Source organism: Cricetulus griseus, chromosome 3, assembly GCF_003668045.3.
Source record: "Cricetulus griseus strain 17A/GY chromosome 3, alternate assembly CriGri-PICRH-1.0, whole genome shotgun sequence".
NCBI lineage: Eukaryota > Metazoa > Chordata > Mammalia > Rodentia > Cricetidae > Cricetulus > Cricetulus griseus.
The window spans coordinates 171,815,349-171,835,928 of NC_048596.1; the positions used below are offsets into that span (position 1 = coordinate 171,815,349).

Consider the following 20,580-nt stretch of genomic DNA (forward strand, 5'->3'; position numbering starts at 1 on the left):
TACCCCACCCAAAAGACTACAAATAGTTTGTAACTCAGCACACAGTTAAACATTCGGGCTAGTGCTTGTGTTTTAGTTTCTTCTGTTGTTTTCAAAGACAAAAAAATAAAAATAAATAACCTATCAGTGAAAAGGCTATAACAAAAGCAGATTTAATGAGGATCGGAGTGGATAGTATGTAACCGTTTTAAAGTCCCCAAAGATGTTTTTAAATTTTATACATTTAGAGGGCCGCATGAATACAGTCCAGTTAGTACAAACGCACGCTGTCTCTTCACTGAAGTTCAAGTTTCTAAGTACTTTTCCCAGCGTAGGCCACAGGCTGAGGGAGAACTTCCAGCCGACTCACCCAGGGATTCCGTGCAGGGTGGTGACTCTGGTCCAAAGCTGTGACTTCATCGATTGCTTCTGCCTGAGCAGCCTCAGGCCCGCAGGGATCGACTGCTCGGGTCTGGCGGGTCAGGCGCGGGAAAGCGAGTTTGAAGGTGGGTCCGGTGAGGCGGTGGCGGGCGCGGCCTCCTCGTCCTCTGACGCTGCGGCGAGCAGCCATGTCGGAGGCGTATTTCCCCGTGGAGTCGGGCGCTCTGGGACCCGAGGAGAACTTCCTGTCTTTGGATGACATCCTAATGTCCCGGGAGAAGCTGCCGGTGCGCGTGGAGACGCCCATGCCGCGCCTGGGCGCCTTCTTCCTGGAGCGAGGCGCGGGCGCCGAGTCGGACTACGCGCTCCCTCAGGTGAGGCGAGCCTCCCGCCACCAGAGAATTTACTTTAAAACTTTCCAAAGTTACTGGCTTTCCGATCGCTGAAGGATTGGCACCGCCCGAGCATCTCAGGGTCTTAGTGCTGTTCCTGTTTTCCATAAAAGTTACTTGAGGTTTGTGAAACTGCAAATTGCCTTGTGCATTCTGTCAGCCGCCTGTTTGTTTCCAAGGGCCGGTTAACCGGGGTGGGCGGAAGCTGGGGATGGTGGGATGAAGGTGGGTGTGACTTCACTGTGTGTAACTTAACATACATCCTCTCACGTAGGCAACTTAACAAAGATTGAGTGGCTTGGTCCGGGTCCCGCAGAAGTCCATGGTGGCTTACCCAAGCCAGTCCTCGGTAAAAGGTTGCCCATGGAGTTTTCATGGTTCGGAATGAATGTGGCAGCTCCTTGTATTAGCCCCTGTGCCCTCCCGTAAACCTAACAAAGGCTGGGTAGCAAGGCCAGGGTCCTCCAATAAGTGGTAAACTGGGATTCGAACTCAGGGCTCTATGGCTTCAAATAGGAGATTTCTTATCATTTCTGGCCCCTCATCTCATCCTGTCATGTTGTTTTCCAGTTCTCTTAAGGCTTTGAAAACGTAGACATTGACCCTTTCTGCCATCTCTGTAGCCATGATGTGGCTTGGGAAGGGACTGCCACCCGATTTCAGATTGATTCCATTTTGTTCTCTTCTGCCAGCATCCAGATTGGTACTTACATACCATAGATGGAGAGCATTCAAAGTAAAAAAAAAAAAAAAAAACCAAACTATATTTTCTTTAGAAAACTTCCACTTCTGTTCTATTTTTGTTCTTTGTCATGTTTTTGTTGCTGTTGTTATGATCTATTTTATGTTTTCATTGCATCATAACATGAAACCTCAGCCTAAGCTGATCTCATGAATTGAGAGTAGCGCAGTGCCTGAGGCTGGACAGTGGGGGCAAGTGGAACGTGCTTAGCAGGCATTACTTTAGTGTTAGAATTAAGGAGTTCCAGAGTGCTGCTGAGTAGTAGAGTGACTGTAGATTGCAGTGAGGCACTTGCAGTTTTGAAAAACTAAAGAAAGGATTTTGAATGTTTTCACTCTAAAGAAATGATGTTTAATGGGCTAGAGAGATGGCTCAGCGGTTAAGAGCACTGACCATTCTTCCAGAGGTCCTGAGTTCAATTCCCAGCAACCACATGGTGGCTCACAACCACCTTGAATGAGATCTGGTACCCTCTGCTGGCACACAGGCAGAAGACTGAATACATAATAAATAAATAAAATCTTAAAAAAGAAAGAAAGAAAGAAAGAAAGAAAGAAAGAAAGAAAGAAAGAAAGAAAGAAAAGGAAAGGAAATGATGTTTGAGCCCGGCAGTGGCTCATGCCTTTAATCTCAGCACATGGGAGGCAGAGGCAGGCGGATCTCTGTGAGTTTGAGACCAACCTGGTTTACAAAGCTACACAGAGAAACCCTGTCTCAAATCAAAAAGAAAAAAGAAATGTTTGAGGTGGATGGTTAACCTGATTTAAACATTACACAATATGAATGTGTATTGCAGCAGCATCTAGTATCCTATAAATATACCATTTTAACATGCCAGTTAAGAATATGTAAATAAGGGCTGTAGATGTGGCTGGGTGAATAAAGTTCTTGCTGCATTAGCATGAATATCTGAGTCTAAATTCACAACAGCCACATAAAAAGCCAGGCATGACTGTGTCTCTCAGTCCTTCAGTGGCAGGAGGTTGACTGGTGCATCCCTAGAGCCCACTGACCAACAAGTTTGACTGAAATAGGTAGTGTCAGGTCAGCAAGAGAGCTGTCTCAAAATTAAGATGAAGAAGTGATCAAGGGCCCGGCGTTGGTGGCGCACGCCTTTAATCCCAGCACTCGGGAGGCAGAGGCAGGCAGATCTCTGTGAGTTCGAGGCCAGCCTGGTCTCCAGAGTGAGTGCCAGGATAGGCTCCAAAGCTACACAGAGAAACCCTGTCTCGAAAAACAAGAAAAAAAAAAAAAAGAAGAAGTGATTAAGGAACACATGTGACAGCAGCCTCTGACCTCCACACATACCATGTGTACCATGTAGACAGTGTGGGCCCCTGCCCTACACACACACACACACACACACACACACACACACACACACACACACACACACACAGTGCGATCCAACGATGAAAAATAAAAAAGTAAATAAAACTTTAAGTCTATGGTTCATTTCTCAGATCACTTCATGGTCATTTCCCCAGTAGAAGAGGCAGTATTTCCCAGAAAATATGAATTTCCTTTTTTTTTCCCCCATATACACTGCCTATGCCTTTGTTTTTCAATTCTACATTCTTGTCTGATACAGGGAACAAAACTTGAGCTTCCCTTGTGGCTGGCTAAAGGACTCTTTGACAACAAGCGGCGCATCCTTTCTGTGGAAATTCCCAAGATATACCAAGAGGGATGGAGGACTGTGTTCAGTGCAGATGCTAATGTCGTGGACCTCCACAAAATGGGGCCCTATTTCTATGGTTTTGGCTCCCAACTTCTGCATTTTGACAGTCCAGAGAATGCAGATATCTCCCAGTCTCTGCTGCAGGTAAGTAGTGTGAAATATTAGGCTGTGCATACCTTAGCAGCCAATGATGGAAGCTACCAGACATCAGGGGGGAGGGGGGAGAATAGTACATGGGGACTAAAAGCTGGAGAATTGGCCCCAAGTTCAGTTCCTAGTACCCATGCCAGGCAGCTCATAACTACCTGTAGCTCCAGCTCCAGGGTATCTGACACCCTTTTCTGATCTCCATAAACACAGACATAAACACACATACATAAAAATAAGTCTTAACACTTTAAGGCACTAAAAAACTTTTTTAAGATTATAATCTTGTTACAACATTTCTCCCTTCCATTCCTCCCTCCCCATTCTCCTTCAAATCCATGTCTTTTTTCCACTAATTGTTAGTGCATGCATATATGTATTTGTATATACATATATATTCCTAAATATAACTGCTCAGTCCATATAATGTTTCTTGTATGTGTTTTCTGGGCTGACTGCCTCAAAAAAAAAAAAAATAATAAAATAAATTGAAAAAGTACCCGTGGGCTCTCAGATCAATAAAAAGCTTTTAACTGGAAAAAAAAAAAAAAAAACTATTAAGGGATTTATTGAATTGGTTTACATGATATTATCTCAGTAGTCCAACAATGGCTGTGTCACACAAATGAGACTAAGAATCGGTAATTGCTCAGTCCACAAGACTGGATGTCTTAATAGCCCCAATCTGGTACTAAAGGCCTAGACGATTCTTGGAGAGCTGCTGGTTCTAATGTCAGCTAAGGAATGCCACCCCAACAGGATAGGTGAACTTACAAGAGTGAGGGCAAGCAGACAAACTGCAGTTTCCTTCTTCATGTCATTTTATCTGAACTACCATTAGAAGGTGCTGCCTACATTAGGATGGGTCTTCCCATTTCAAATGAAGAAAATCCCTCCTAGGAGTGCCTGGCTTACAGTTCAGTTGACAATTAAGAGTAGCCATCACACTTAGGGAAGTGTGTGATCCATAAACTTTGTTGGTATTCTAGGGTGACTATACTTACACTGTGCCAGTGGTCCAGTACCTGCCTGTTATCTGTGAAACCATGAGTTCAAGCCCTAGCACCATGAAAATAAACCCATAAAGGTTTTACATGGTATATCCTGGAGGAATGAGAAGGGGACTTAGGAATGGGCAAGGTACATTGTTTACATGTATGAAATTATCAGAGAATAAATAAAAAATACTGTATTTCAAAAGGAAAAAATAGTTAATCCAACTGCTGTCAGTCACCTGACCAGGTGTCCACCCAGAGGAAAGCTTGCTCACCTGAAGACATGCGAAGGAGAAGGGAGGAATAATTGTTCCTTAATAAGTATATTAAGTATATACATATACTTAAGTATATAATGTATATACATCTTTCCCAGATGGTCTTCCTGTCCTAGATCTTTTTCTTTCAGATACTGGCCAAAAAGCCTAAGCATGTTTTCTCTAGCACCCTGGGTCTCTCACTCATCTGAAGTCCTCTCTACCTTCTACAACAGCTGCTTGCCAACTTCCATTGCAAAAGGCATGGCTTTCTCTCATCCTCTTCTCATCGGCTTCCTTAGGCATCAGCCAGAATCTCCAGCTAACTCTCCCTGTTGTTTTTCTCAGACTTTAATAAAATTGTCCTCCTGCTTCAGAACAAAAAAAAATTTACACAATAATGGGGTCCTATGTAATGTTTTACCACATATATATATTCTATAATGTTTATGTCAGGTTAAACATCTATCTCTTCAGCATTAATTCTTTTCTGTGTGTGTGGTACATGTATGTGTGTGCTCATGTTGAATGTATGAGTGCAGGTGCATTCTTGGCACGGCACACATGTAGTGGTCAGAAGACAACTTTGGGTGTCAGTCCTCACCTTCTAAGGTCTCTGTTTTGCAACTGACTACAGTTAAATTTGTCAGTGAGCTTCCCAGGAGTCTCTTGTCTCCACTTCCCATCCCACAACTGAAGCAGTGAGACTATAGATGTGCAGTGCTGTGCTCAGCCTCTACATGGGTTCTGACTTAGGAATTCAGACTTAGGTCCTCTGTTTGCACGGCTAGTGCTTTACCCACTGACCCACCTCACCAGGCCCTTAATCGTTTCTTTTCATGTATTTTGAAATGTACAGTTCATTATAACCATCTATAGCCACTTTACTGTGGGGTAGCTCTCCAGAACTTCTTGTTCTCATCTGATACGTTTTAAAAATATATGACAAGAAAAAAAATGACTTGCCTATTCCTTTTTGTATTTATTTCCTAAGAATTGGAACCATCAGGAAACTGAAGAGGCAAAGGTGAGAGTAGATTATAGGTAGGTGATAGGTACATTGGTAACTGTTATGGCCCAGTTGAAGGTCTGAACTGGAGCTCCTTTTGGAAATACTTGTTTATCTGTTAGGTTCCCTTCTTCTGGGATTAAAATGTGGTTCTCTCATTAATTGAATCTGTAATTTACTGAAGCTACATGGCCTGTCTTAGTATCAGTTTTTCACCTGTATGACAGGTAACAACAATATCAAAATCAGTTATTGTAAAAAAGATGTAGTGCCATGTCAGTTAATATTTAATAAACAGGGCAGTAGTTACTTTTCTGTTGTGATAAAACGCCATGACCAAAGAGCTTACAGAAGAGTTTCTTTTGGGCTTACTGTTCCAGATGGATAACACTCTGTGATAGCAGCAAACAGCTAGCATGGTGACTGAAGCAGGAAACTAAAATCTCACATCCTTTACAGTAAGCACAAAGCAGGGAGAGTACGAAGTGTTCAAAAACAGTACCCCATAGGAAGCATTGTCATTCAGACCACTGCAAACTGTAACTAAATATAGTTTTATAGATAAAACAGTGGTATATATACATTACCATCCTTTGTGGTGTATATATACTAATTTAATTCCTCTTAACTATTCTTTTCATATCAAAAAAAAAAGGAACCTTTGTGTCTCTTGAGCACTAAACAGTCAAAAGACTTTAATTTCTCCTTTTTAGTTTTATAAGCACTGTTAGCTCAAGGGCTGGCAAGATTGCTTATAGGTTAAGAGAGCTTGCCTTTGCAGAGGACTTGAGTTAGCTTCCTAACAACCATGATGAGTGAGTCTCAGTGGCCTATAACTCCTCCAACTCTAGGGGACCCAATTCCTTCTCTCCCTCATAGGCACCTTCATGGGCATTTCAGCAACACAGTGAGAATCTGTCTCAAAAAAGAAAAACTTGAGGCTGGTGGGCTGGGTGTGATGGTGCAGTCAGGAGGTGGAGGCAGGTGGATTCCTTCAAGGCCAGCATGGTCCACATAGTGAGATCCTGTCTCAGAACAACAGAAGTTTGGATTTGGAGGGATGGCTTAGCAGTTAAGAGCACTGGCTGCCCTTCAAGAGGACCTAGGTTTGATTCCCAGCACCATATGGTGGCTCACAGCCTTCTGTAAATCAGTTCCAGGGGGATCTAACACCCTTTTGTGGCCCTACCAGTACTGCGCATATGTGGTACACATGCAGGCAATATACTCACACATATAAAATATCCTGTGGCTGCCTGATTACAAAATTTAAAAAAAAAAAAAAAGGAAAGAAAACATTGCTATCCATTCAGTAAAAGAAGTTCATACACAGACTATAGGCAAGAAGGTTGAATTCAAGTTCATCAAACTATAGAATGGAAAGCTTAAAAAAAAAAAAAAAAAAGAGGAAAACATGTTTGTTTCACCAAGTCTTGAACTTTTTGTTGCTATTTGTTTGAGATGGGGGTTTCTCAATAAATTACTCAGGTGGCCTTTAACTTGCTTAGCATTCTTGGCTGGCCTGTACTTGGGATCCTCAGCCTCCTAATATCTGGGATTACATTCTGTGCCAATAGGCCCAACTCCTAGGACTTGTTCTTGAATTAAAGTTTTCTTTTTTAACATGAGTCATGTGTTTTCTGTTTCCATCACTGCTTTCAAGTGTTTTAGAGATGCTTCCAGATTAAATGGTTTTGCTATGAGAGACAGATGGGAAAACTGGATTGGGGCTTGTGGTTTTTGCTCAGAGCCCGATGGTAAAATAATGCTTTTTGATCGTATCCATCTCCATCCTGCTCTTAGACTGAGAAAAATAGAAACCAAATTCAGCTAATCCAAAATCCCATCTGGTTGAAAGCTGTTCATTATGATTTCTGTAGTCATTGTTACCAATAACAACAGGCAGTGCTTTCCAGAGGCTTACTGTGTACCAGCCTCTTGCTCCGTGAGTTACATACATTGCTTCACTGGTTTTAGTAAAAATTCATTGGATTTCCATAACATCCTATTTTACTGTAAAAGAAACAAAGGCTTTTTAAGTAGTAAAGGGCACTCAAGCTTCCTGGGTGAGTCCTGAGACCAAATTCTTTGAAGCTATCTAAATGTTCCAGTATAGGGACTGGGTAGAAGGCTCATACATTGTGCTTGCAGAGTACCTGGGTTTAATTCCCAGCACCCACGTCAGGTGCCTCACAACTGCCTGTAACTCCAGCAACATGAGGGCACATACATTCATATCCATATTCACATAGTTAAATAACAATTTGCTAGATATGGTGGTGTACACTTTTAATTCTAGCGCTTGGTAGATCTCTGAATTTCAGGCCAGCTGAGGCTACACAGTGAGACCCTGCCCAATAAATAGTAACTTTAAATAATCCAGAAAAAAAAAAAAATTGAAGGGCCAGCAAGATAGCTTGGCTTGGCCGGATAAAGGCGCTTGCAGCTGAACCTGATGATCTGTGCTAGACTGTCTCCCACAAGTTGTCCTCTAACAGCTATGCATATACATTGTATCGAGTGTGTGCCCTGTCTCCACCCCAAAATAAGTTAATGAAGGTTTTCAATGTGTCTAGCTTTATGGGATGTAATATTGCCCCTGATTCTCTTACTCTTCTTCAGACTTTTATTGGACGGTTCCGCCGCATCATGGACTCCTCCCAGAATTCTTACAATGAAGACACTTCAGCACTGGTAGCCAGGCTAGATGAGACAGAGAGAGGCTTATTTCAAATAGGGCAGAAAGGGCTGAATGACTTTCAGAGTTGGGAAAAGGGTCAGGCTTCTCAGATCACAGCATCCAACCTCGTTCAGACTTATAAGAAGAGAAAATTCACTAATATGGAAGACTGAAAGTGGAAACGAACTACAACTTGTGGATTTATCTCTGTGTCCCTGATAAAACCTAGTTAACTTCATGGGTGACCCAACTGTGTCTTGCTTCAGGGCTTTTAACCTTCAGCAATCTCCGAGCTTGGAACTGTTTGGTTGGGGGCAGATGTGGATGCCCTTGATCCTGGACTTTAGTTACCTGCTGTTCCACAGCATAGGCCTTTTGACACAAGAATGCAGCTGAGGAGGAGCCAGAATCCATCTTAAATAAGGGTCATGGACATATACATAGTCAAGTAGGAATTGGGATTCCTCTGGTGTCTGATCTCATTGGCTGCAAAGGACAAGTAGAAAGTGGGTCATCAGCCGGGCGTCGGTGGCGCACGCCTTTAATCCCAGTACTCGGGAGGCAGAGGCAGGCAGATCTCTGTGAGTTTGAGGCCAGCCTGGTTTCCAGAGCAAGTGCCAGGATAGGGTCCAAAGCTACACAGAGAAACCTTGTCTCAAAAAACCAAAAAAAAAAACCACACACACACACACACAGAAAGTGGGTCATCTCTGCCTGTTCATGAATTTCTCTTAAGCTTATTTGCCTTGCCTTCCTCATGGTTGGACAAAGGACAGCATCCCCACCATGCCACCTACCTGCTGGGACTTACCCCAATTTCCAAAACAGGAAATTGGGAAGAAAAGGGAAAGTCATGAATGGCATAGCAGAAGAAGACATTGAGCTTTTGTGTCCTGTATGTAATCAGGGCTTTTGAACTAAAATCACATCCCTCCAGTCCACCCAGAGGGGCCATGTAGAGCACTGACACACTTGTTCCATTCCCCGTCTAGAAAAGCTGTCAGGGAGGTGTTAGGAGTTGAAAAGTAGTTATTTAAGGGTGTTTCCCAGCCTTTGTAATCTTTGCATCAGGGGCTTATACATGAAGAGCCCCAGCTGAAAAACAGCCTGGCAAGTGTTAGCAGGTTACAATTTTTTTCTCCAGGGAATACTGAAACATTAATGCAAAGAAGACCCTGGCCACTTAGTAAGAATCTGTTTAAACTCACCAGAGAGATGAGTTCTCCAGACCCTAGGCTGTCACTGTCAAAAACCTCATTTCCTAAGGCCATTTGGATTGAATTATGGAGAAATTTAGGTGTCCAGATCACACAGATATTGTAATGGATTCTTAAAGTGACAGAGATGCATTTAAATTCCTGTCTTAGCACAAAATTGTTTTTATCATTTGTTTTATCATTTTATCATTCTAAATAAATGATGGGCTTTGCACTTTGTATGTGTGTTGTCTAACTGCCGGACTGCCAGGAATCAGCAAACCATCTAAGGATATGTTCTTTGATCTTATTTGACTGTAATGTTCAAATCTGTTTCAACAACTACTTCTGTTTGTACAACAAGCGTAAATACCATGAACATTCTCTGGGAGTGCGCTACCGCCTAGGAAAATACTTCATTCCTACCACGGCTTTCATGCATACTCAGGACCCAGAAACCAGGGTGCAAAGAGTATGTTAGCTTAGCTTTTGGCAACTCTGCTTTCACAGGTTGCTTTGTTTTTAAAGCTAATCCTGAGACTGCTGATATTGTTTCCCTTTTTAAAAGCATAAATTTCCTCAGATACCACATATTTAGAATTTGTTTTAAATTTTGAGCAGATTATATCATATATAGTTGTTTTAACCTATTTTCAGTTACATAGTATCTTTCAAGTCTGTCAGACTATTCCTTTTCCCAGAAACCACCTCCCTGGTTCAGGTTTCTAGGTAACCATTTAGTTCATTCAAAGAATTGATTTATTTTTCCTCAAAAAGAATGAATTGTCTCAAATATTAAAGTGCTTCTAAAATTCAGAGAATGAATATGTGCCTCTTCTCTGAAGGGCTCTTTTCAGGTAACTGACCATAGTTATAGATAGAAGACTTCATTTGCTCTGCAGGGTTTCCCAGGACACATTGGGCTTAAGAGGATGAGGCAAGGCTGTCTCAGTTCTTCTGCTGTCCCTGACCTCTAAAGTCTGGACAGCTCCAGGCTTAGGTTGTGGATCTTTGTCTGCCTGCTGATGATTCCCAAGTTCAGAACTCCAACTCAGCTCTCACCCTCAGACCTGTAACCAGCCACCTGCATGGTGTCTCCACTGGACATCGGACAGATCACATCATGGTCAAGACTGAGTTGCCACTCTTAGCCTCAGTTCTCTCTTGTGGCCTTTTTCATCTCTATTAATGATAGCTTATCCTTGTTGTTCTAGTCTGGCTTTTCATTCTCCCTCTCTTCTAGGCCTACTTTACCTGACAACCTTTCCTACCTCCAATAACAGCACCTAACTGCCCCCCCCCCCGAATTCACTCTCCTTCAGACTGTTCTCACCATGCTCCCTGATGGTCTGGTCTAAACATCAGATCCAGTCAGTGTCTTCCCATCGGGGTGAAAATGACCACCCTATCATCCTAGCACACTATTTGTTTAAAAAAACAAAAAACTCTGCCTTTAGCCGCTGACCAACAACCACCTTTCTCCTTTCTTACTGCTTCTGTAGCAGGAATAATTTGTTTCTTATTTTATATAAAGATTCCACTTTTCTCTCTTGCAGAGCTACTTACTCTTTTCATCCTCAGCACCACTGAACCAGGAGACTGCTGTGTCTGAAGTAGTCACACAGGAAAGTGGAAAGTGAAATATTAAGCATCTCTAAAAGCTTGTTGGTTTCAGGACTGCAGAAATGTTGCTCGTGCCTAGCAATCAGGAGGCCTGGGCTCAGTCCTCAGCACTATTAAAAGGAATTCTACATGGAATTTCTTGTTCCATCACCAATCTTCAAGGAACCTATAGAGGGCTTTTTTATGTGTAGTCTTGAAACAATGATGTTTAATACCAGGATTGACCTTTGCAAAGAAAACTGTAGAAACCTTATGTGTGTTTCTGGAAGTATTTTTGTGTTGAAGAGAAAGATGTGTATTTCAAGGATTTTATAGGACAAAATGTAGACTATATGATTATGACTGCTTCCTGCTCAGCCTGACAACTTGAGTCTAATCCCCAGGATCCATATGGTTGAAGGAGAGAACTCATTCTCTTATTCTGTCCTCTGATCACATATACACCAAAACGTGTGTGCACGCACATAGAATACATTTAAAAATTTTAATGTAATAAAAAATTATTCCATGCGCCATAGTTTCACCTTTTGTTACCTAGTAAAGGTAAGCGTTTTAACATGGACTACACCAGTTTTCTAAACAGTGGTTATGTGGGACAGGGTAGATAGCTCAGTCAGTAAAGTGCTTGCTTTACAAATATTAGGATCTGAGTTTGATCCCCAGAAGCCACGTACAGGTACCAGGCATAGTGGCTGCACAATTGTAATCCTGGTATTGGGGAGGCAAAGATAGGCAGATCCTTGGGACTCACCCACCCGGAAGCTTCACCTACTTAGCAAGCTATAGGCCAGTGAGACAGTCTCAAAAAAAAAAGAGGAAAGAAAGATGTAAGTACCTGAGGAATGATACCAGAGGTTATCCTCTGGTTTTCATACTTAAGTACACATGCATACGTACCTGTATACATAAACATACACATAGAAAAATAATGAAATGCTCTAGACCTAAAGAAAGGTCTCTAAAAGTTGGAGTTCTGTTGCTAACTCTTGAGTGATCTCCCTTTATTAATTAATAGTGTATAAAATGTACAGTGAAGCCAGGGCTAGTCAGAAGGGCCACTGTACTGGTTATTCTTCTCATCTCTGTCAAGGGTTTATTTTGACTCAGTTTAGGGGGATCCAGTGTAGACATAGCAGCAGGCAGCTCTCTGGCCATGGACAGATGCAGATGGAACTCCCCTCTTCATATCAGCACAGCATGAACCAAGCTGAGACAGGAAATAGAGCCTGGCATTAAAACTCAAGGCCAGCCCTCAGTGGCTTCCTCCAGTGAGTCCCCACCACCTGAAGAAGATTCCATAATGTCTCAGTACAGTACCACCAAATGGGGACCAAGAATCCTAAGACATGTTCCCACTGAAGCAAAACCTTCCTACTAAAAGCAAATGACATATGGAGCAGGTGGGCTGGGCCTGCTTTGGTTTGAGTATTTCATGGATTTTTCTAGCCTTCTGCTTGTCTTCCTAGTTAATCAAGCAGACAGTGTAAACCAAATGGTTTGCTTGGCAAGTAGCAGCATCCCCCTCCATCCAGCCCCAAACGCAGGATAAGAAGACAAGAAACTTCAGGGGTACAAGAAGAGAAAGGAGCCCCTTATCTTGAAATTTGGTTGAAGTCTTTCATCCACTGCAAGGCACAACCAACAAATTTGCTTTGAAGATAGCCTGTAGAGATAATATTCCCTTTTCACATCAGACAAGGATGTGAAAAAACAGTAAATAAAAAAGGCTACTTAGGGTTAGAGTATTTGTTACCTTTTAGTGTTTTTTTTTAAACCTAAAGCAAGATACCTTAAAGCTGCCTTCCAATTTCTTTTACAAAAAGGAGATGATTGAAGAAAAACAAATAAACCAGCTTGTATTTTTGTTCTTGTTTTTGGAATATCACTTAATTTTCAAATCTTGTTTAAATTATTCTTTGTCCTTTGAGCAATGTAACTTCAAAAGCCATAGAATTATAGACACCAAAATGTGACTTTCTTATGAGTTTACCTATGTATTGGGTGTGCACTGCCCTTCCCTGTCTTCAGGAGTTTGCTCTGTGTCTAGGATACATACTAATGTCATTTTCTTAGGTCTCTCTCTCTAAAATGTCCTGACTTCTATTTCAGTATGTACATTGTTCCGTATCTCTACTTAGTACACTCACTGACTTTGCTTCACTCTGGCTCATTGTGAAGTTCTTTCCTGTGCACAGTCAAGAATCCAGCATCATTTGGGGGGTGGTTTCTCAGGAAACTCCAGAGTCTGGCAGCAGTGTTGGTCTGTGTCTCCTGCTACTGCTGATGGCTCCACTCACTGTCCTGTCGCCTCCCTTCTTGTCTGGGGAAAGGTACGTGGTCATTACTGTCCACAGAAGGTCTCCTCCTGCCTGCTTTTCCAACATCAGAGTCAGAACAACTAATGATCATCATTGCATTAAACTATTTGGAAATAATTTTGCATTTATAGGATAATGGTAAACACAGAGCCAAGTCTTTCTGTATTCTTTCCCTAACATCTTTAATCATGGTACATTTTCAAACAAAAATGTTTACACTGATACAACATGTTAAGCCCCAGGCTTAATGCAGACTTCACCGAATATTCCACTGATATCCTTTCCTATTTCAGAATGTGATCCAAAATACTGTGTTACACTTAGGGACCCATTGTATTAAAAGGTAAAATTAAAAAGGTTGGGGGGGCATGGGAGGATGGGGGGAGAGGAAACTGGGATTGGTATGTAAAATAAGATTGTTTTTAATTTAAATAAAAATTTATTTTTTTAAAAAAAAAGGTAAAATAGCACCAATATTGCATCTATATTTTGGAAGTTCAGCTTACTGGAGTAATTTCATTGCCTAAGGTGGAGAAGGGAGGTTATCCAGACCAGCAAACTGTTGTGGAACACAGTGGACTCACTGTGAAGGTGAAAAATACTTTTCACTTTAACCCCCAGTGCTTACATCTGACAGAAAAGAATGTCTTTGATGCTGCTTTAATTTTCTAGCATTTTGTCGCCAACAATCAGTAACTTAATTGTCGCTCCCTTTCTCTTTGGCTTCTTCTTGATAATTTTCCTTGTGTCTAAATGAGTTTAGAATGAGCACGATTTTATATACCAACATTATTAACAAGTGTCAGCACAGCTCTGAAAATAGTGCCTGGGAGTCACTTGTTTCAGAACTCAGAACAGAGAGCCAGCTCCTGCTAACTCCCACCCGTGGCTAATTACAAAAAAAAAAAAAAAAAGAGTTCCAAACCCACATGACAACTTCAGCCCCAGTTTCATCCTTGAGAAAAAGGCTGACTACCACACGATTTGCATGAAGAACTAAAGTTAGCCTGGGGACATTTTCTTTGATATAAAAGCTTAAATGAGAAGCTAAGAAACATAGGTCCAGGTGCAACAAAGGCGGACTGAGGGGAAAGTGGGGTTTGTTTTGAGTCCTAGAGACTTGTCTGTCTCTCTTTAAGAGCAGAGCAGGTTTTAAACATTCAAAGAACAGTCATTTTCTCAGCATTTCTTCATGTTTACCCTTGCTGAGGAGAGAGCCCAAGATCCTTCATTCATAGTTTTCAATCCAAGATACCAGGTTTAAGTAATACGCTTCATTTCGAGTATTGGACCAGTCTAGGAAATACTAGCTGAAGCTAGCTCAGGCTTCGATTGAGTCTTCAGTGGTTCCTACCAGCTGGATTTCTCAAATCATTCCAAATATTTTTAGTGGGGAGAAGAGCCATATGCCATTGATAAATTATGTTGTATGGCCAGCCATGACAATCAAGTCCTCTGATTTTTTAAGGCATTTTTTAAGGCAATAAAAATTAAAAACCTTATTTCATTGAGATGCTGTTATTTCCGTAGACCATTGTGATTTTAAAAGGCTTTTCTACCAACTGCAAATAAACCATATAAAAACCATTTGCCTTGGGTTATTATATGTGTATCTGCAGAGAGAACAGAGTGTTCCACTGAGCTAAATGGGGAAGAATGTATCATTGTGGAATTACAGCTCACACGTACCCACCTCCTCCTTGTCATCCAAGTGGTATGGTAAGGTCCCTCGTGGTCCCACACTGCCATATCAGTCTCCTGTGAGAGATGTTCTGTCTTCAGGATATCAAGAAAAAGAACTACTGTGGAGAAAAAGCTGGTGGAGGCTGTGGAGGGTTTAACCCTTCCCAAACCGAGAGCTGAAGAACCACTGGGAGGAACTAGTCAGACTGGTAACACTTGCTGCTAGCTAGGTGGGATGATGCATGTATATAATCTCAGCCTTCAGGAGGCTGGGGCTGGAGCCTTGCAAGTTCAATGCCAATTTGAGCAGCCCTACCTCAAGAAAATAGTTTTTGTAGTTGATGCATGCAAAAGAATATATGTAACTTATTTTTAAAATTTATTTAACTTTATTTTATGTGCATTGGTGTAAAATCAAGTTACAGACAGTTTGTGAGCTGCCATATGGGTGCTGAGAATTGAACCCAGGTCCTCTGGAAGAGCAGTAAGTGCTCTTAACCTCTGAGCCATCTCTTCAGCCCCGTAACTTATTTTATGTTATGACATGTTATAATACAGTGGATACCCAGAAGATTCCATTCATTTCTAATACAATCATGCTCCTCCTGCAATTGCCTCTTACCCAACACTTTCAGAGAAACTCTTCTGGATTTTATGTTTCTCCTTGATTCTTTTGTTTTGTTTTCTTTTTCTTTTTGTTTTTTAGTTTTTTATTTTTTATATATTTGAATTACAAACAAGATTGAATTACGACCCCAGTTCCCTTCTCCCTCCGTTCCTCCTCTACCACCCCCCCAACTAAAACCCTACCTATCATATGTCCTTTCTTCTAATCCACACCTGACTCAAAATTTTGCTTCCTCATGACCTCTACATCTTTCCTTTTCTTCCCTTCTCACTCTCCTAGCTTCCTCCCCCCTCTTCCCATGTTCTCAATTTGCTCAGGGGATGGTGACCCTTTCCCCTTCTCCAGGGGACAAAGATTGTCTCTTTTAGGGTCTTCCTTGTTTATTAGTTTCTCTGGCCGTGTGGATTGTAGGATGGTAATCCCTTACTATATGTCTAAAATCCACATATGAGTGAGTACATATCATGTTTGTCTTTTTGTTATTGGGTTACCTCACTCAGAATGGTTTCTTCTAGTTCCATCCATTTTCCTGCAAATTTCAAGATTCCTTGTTTTTTTTTTTTTTTTTTTTTTTTTTTTTTTTTTTTTTTTTTTTTTTTTGCTGAGTAGTACTCCATTGTGTAAATGTACCACATTTTCTCCATCCATTCTTTGGTTGAGGATTATCTAGGCTGCTTCCAGTTTCTGGCTATTACAGATAGTGCTGCTATGAACATCGTTGAACAGATGTCTTTGTTGTATGAATGTGCTTCTTTTGGTTATATGCCTAGGAGTGGAATTGCTGGATCTTGTGGTAGACTCATTCCCATTTTCTTGAGCAGTCGCCATACTGATTTCCAAAGTGGCTGTACAAGTTGGCACTCCTACCAGCAGTGGAGGAGTGTTCCTCTTTCTCCACATCCTCTCCAGCATAAACTGTCATTGGTGTTTTTGATTTTAGCATTCTGACAGGAGTAAGATGGTATCTCAGAGTTGTTTTGATTTGCATTTCCCTGATGGCTAAGGATGTTGAACACTTTCTTATGTGTCTTTCAGCCATTTTAGATTCCTCTATTGAGAATTCTCAATTTAGTTCTGTACCCCATTTTTTAATTAGATTGTTTGGTGTTTTGGAGAATAGCTTCTTGAATTCTTTGTATATTTTGGAGATCAGCCCTCTGTCAGATGTGGGGTTGGTGAATATCTTTTCCTAGTCTGTGGGCTGTCGTTTTGTCTTGCTGACTGTGTCCTTTGCCTTACAGAAGCTTCTCAGTTTCAGGAGGTCCCATTTATTAATTGTTGATCTCAGTGTCTGTGCTACTGGTGTTATGTTCAGGAAGCAGTCTCCTGTACTGATTAATTCAAGGGTATTTCCCACTTTATCTTCTAATAGGTTCAGTGTGGCTGGGTTTATGATGAGGTCTTTGATCCATTTTGACTTAAGTTTTGTGCAAGGCTATAGACTTGGGTCTATCTGTAGTCTTCTATATGTTTGCATCCAGTTATGCCAGCACCATTTGTTGAAGATGTTCTCTTTGTTCCAGCGTATATATTTGGATTGTTTCTCAAAAATCAGGTGTTCGTAGGTGTGTGGATTAATATCAGGGTTATTAATATCAACTCTATTCCATTGGCCTACCTGTCTATTTTTGTGCCAATACCAAGCTATTTTCAGGACTGTAGCTCTGTAATAGAACTTGAAGTCAGGCATGGTGATGCCTCCAGAAGTTCCTCTGTTGTACAGGGTTGTTTTGGCTATCCTGGGTCTTTTATTTCTCCATATAAAGTTGAGAATTGTTCTTTCAAGGTCAGTGAAGAATTGTGTTGGGATTTTGATGGGGATTGCATTGAATCTGTAGATTGCTTTTGGCAAGATTGCCATTTTTGCTATGTTGATCCTGCCTATCCAAGAGCATGGGAGATCTTTCCATTTTCTGGTATCCTCTTTAATTTCTTTTTTTAGAGACTCAAAATTCTTACGGTACAGGTCTTTCACTTTTTTGGTTAGTGTTACTCCAAGGTATTTTATGTTGTCTGTGGCAATTGTAAAGGGTGATGCTTCTCTGATTTCTTTCTCCACCAATGTGTCGTCCGTATATAGGAGGGCTACAGATTTTTCTGAGTTAATCTTGTATCCTGCCACTTTGCTTAAGGTGTTTATCAGCTGTAGGAGTTCCCTGGTAGAGTTTTTCTGGTCACTTATGTAGACTATCATATCATCTGCAAATAGTGAGAGTTTGACTTCTTCCTTTCCGATTTGTATTCCCTTGATCTCCTTTTGTTGTCTTATTGCTCTAGCTAGAACTTCAAGGACAATATTGAAGAGGTATGGAATGAGTGGACAGCCTTGTCTTGTACCTGATTTTAGAGGAATTGCATTGCGTTTCCATTTAATTTGATGTTGGCTGTTGGCTTGCTGTATATTGCTTTTATTATGTTGAGGTATGTTCCTGTTATCCCTGATTTCTCCAGGACCTTTATCATGAAGGGGTGTTGGGTTTTGTCAAAGGCTTTTTCCGCATCTAGTGAGATAATCATGTGATTTTTTTCTCAATCTGTTTTTATGGTGGATTACATTGATGGATTTTCGTATGTTGAACCATCCTTGCATCCCTGGGATGAAGCCTACTTGATCATGATGGATGATTTCTCTCTTTGTGTTCTTGGATTTGATTTGCCAATATTTTATTGAGAATTTTTGCATCAGTGTTCATGAGGGATATTGGTCTGTAGTTCTCTTTCTTAGTTGTGTCTTTGTGTGGCTTGGGTATCAAGTTTATTGAAGCCTCATAAAAAAAGTTTGGCAATGACCCTTCTGCTTCTATTGTGTGGAATACTTTGAGAATTGGTATTAGCTGTTTCTTGAATTTCTGGTAGAATTCTGCACTGAAGCCATCTGGCCCTGGGCTTTTTTTTTTTTTTTTTTTTTTTGGTTGGGAGACTTCTATGACTGCTTCTATTTCATTAGGGGTTATAGGTCTATTTAAGTTGCTTATCTGTCCTTGATTTAATTTTGGTAAGTGAAATCTGTCCAGAAAATTGTCCATTTCCTTTAGATTTTCAAATTTTGAGGAATATAGGTTTTCAAAGTATGACCTGATGATTCTCTGGATTTCCTCTGTGTCTGTTATTTCCCCCTTTTCATTCCTGATTTTATTAATTTGCATGTTCACTCTTTGTTGTTTAGTAAGTTTGCATAAAGGTTTGTCTATCTTGTTGATTTTTTGAAAGAACCAACTTTTTGTTATATTGATTCTTTGTATTGTTCTCCTAGTTTCCATTCTATTGATTTCAGCCCTCAATTTGATTATTTCCTGGCGTCTGCTCCTCCAGGGTGTATTGGCTTCTTTGTTTTCTAAAGCTTTCAGTTGTGCTGTTAATTCTCTAGTGTGATTATTCTCCTGTTTCTTCATGTGGGCATTTAGCGCTATGAACTTTCCTCTTAGCACTGCTTTCAAAGTATCTCATAGATTTGGATATGTTGTGTCCGCATTCTCATTGAATTCTAGGAAATCTTTAATTTCTTTTTTTTTATTTCTTCCTGGACCCATGAATTGTGCAATTGGGTGTTACTTAATTTCTATGAGTTTGCAGGTTTTCTGTAATTCGTGTTGTTGTTGAATTCTAACTTTAAAGCATGGTGGTCTGATAAGACACAGGGGGTTATTTCAACTTTTTTGTACCTGTTGAGGTTTGCTATGTTGCCAAGTATGTGGTCGATTTTAGAGAAGGTTCCATGTGGCGCTGAGAAGATGGTAAATTGTTTTGGATTTGGGTGGAATGTTCTATAGATGTCTGTTAAGTCTAATTGGGCCATAACTTCTGTTAGTTCTTTTGTTTCTTTGTTAAGTTTCTGTCTGGTGTTCCTGTCCAGTGGTGAGAGTGGGGTGTTGAAATCTCCCACTATAAGTGTGTGCGGTTTTATGTGTGATTTGAGTTTTAGTAATGTTTCTTTTACAAACATGGATGCCTTTGTATTTGGGGCATAAATGTTCAGAATTGAGACTTCATCCTGATGGATTTCTCCTGTGATGAGTAGGAAATGACCTTCTTCATCTCTTTTGACTGATTTTAGTTTCAAACCCAATTTGTTGGATATTAGGATTGCTACCCCTGCTTGTTTCTTGGGCCCATTTGATTGGAAGATCTTTCCCCAACCTTTAATTCTTAGGTACCGTCTGTCTTTGAAGTTGAGGTGAGTTTCTTGTATGCAGCAGAAGGAAGGATTCTGTCTTCTTATCCATTCTGCTAATCTGTGTCTTTTTATAGGGGAGTTAAGACCATTAATGTTGATGGATATTAATGACCATTGATTATTGTTCATTCTTGTTTGTTTTTGATTTGGTGATGGTGATGAGATTATGTGTGGGATTCTGTCCCTTTTTCCTTTTGGCTGTTGGTAAAGTGGGATTATCTATTGCCTATGTTTTTCTGGTTGTAGTTAACTTTCTTGGGTTGCAGCTTTCCTTCCAGTACTTTCTGTAGGGCTGGATTGGTGGATATGTATTGTTTGAATCTGGTTTTGTCATGGAATATCTTATTTTCTCCATCTATAATGATTGAAAGCTTTGCTGGGTATAGTAGTCTGGGCTGGCATCCATGGTCTCTTAGTGTGGGTAGAATATCTATCCAGGACCTTCTTCTGGCTTTCAGAGTTTCCATGGTAAAGTCAGGTGTGATTCTGATAGGTTTGCCTTTATAGGTTACTTAACCTTTTTCCTTTGCTGCTCTTAATATTTTCTCTTTGTTGTGTATGTTTGGTGTTTTGATTATTATGTGTCGAGGAGACTTTTTTTTTTTTTGGTTCAGTCATTTGGTGTTCTGTAGGCTTCTTGTATTTTCATTGGCATGTCTTTCTTTAGGTTGGAAAGTTTTCTTCTATGATTTTGT

At 40.7% G+C, this 20,580-nt stretch overlaps 1 protein-coding gene across 1 annotated transcript; it reads left to right on the forward strand.

Moving 5' to 3' along the window:
* The first annotated feature begins 474 nt into the window (after nt 1–474).
* Nucleotides 475–9,701, forward strand: Gins3 (GINS complex subunit 3). The gene is made up of 3 exons (XM_027405710.2): nt 475–734; nt 3,086–3,319; nt 8,206–9,701. The coding sequence occupies exons 1-3, from the start codon at nt 549–551 to the stop codon at nt 8,434–8,436; spliced, it is 651 nt and encodes a 216-aa protein (XP_027261511.1). The 5' UTR covers nt 475–548; the 3' UTR covers nt 8,437–9,701.
* Nucleotides 9,702–20,580: the final 10,879 nt, after the last annotated feature.

What these genes read in the sequence shown, in the direction of transcription:
- Gins3 (XM_027405710.2), top strand. Translation starts at nt 549, where the DNA reads ATGTCGGAGGCGTATTTCCCCGTGGAGTCGGGCGCTCTGGGACCCGAG. An exon ending in CGGACTACGCGCTCCCTCAG is followed by an intron (nt 735 to 3,085) that starts GTGAGGCGAGCC and finishes TGTCTGATACAG; the next exon opens with GGAACAAAACTTGAGCTTCC. An exon ending in TCTCCCAGTCTCTGCTGCAG is followed by an intron (nt 3,320 to 8,205) that starts GTAAGTAGTGTG and finishes ACTCTTCTTCAG; the next exon opens with ACTTTTATTGGACGGTTCCG.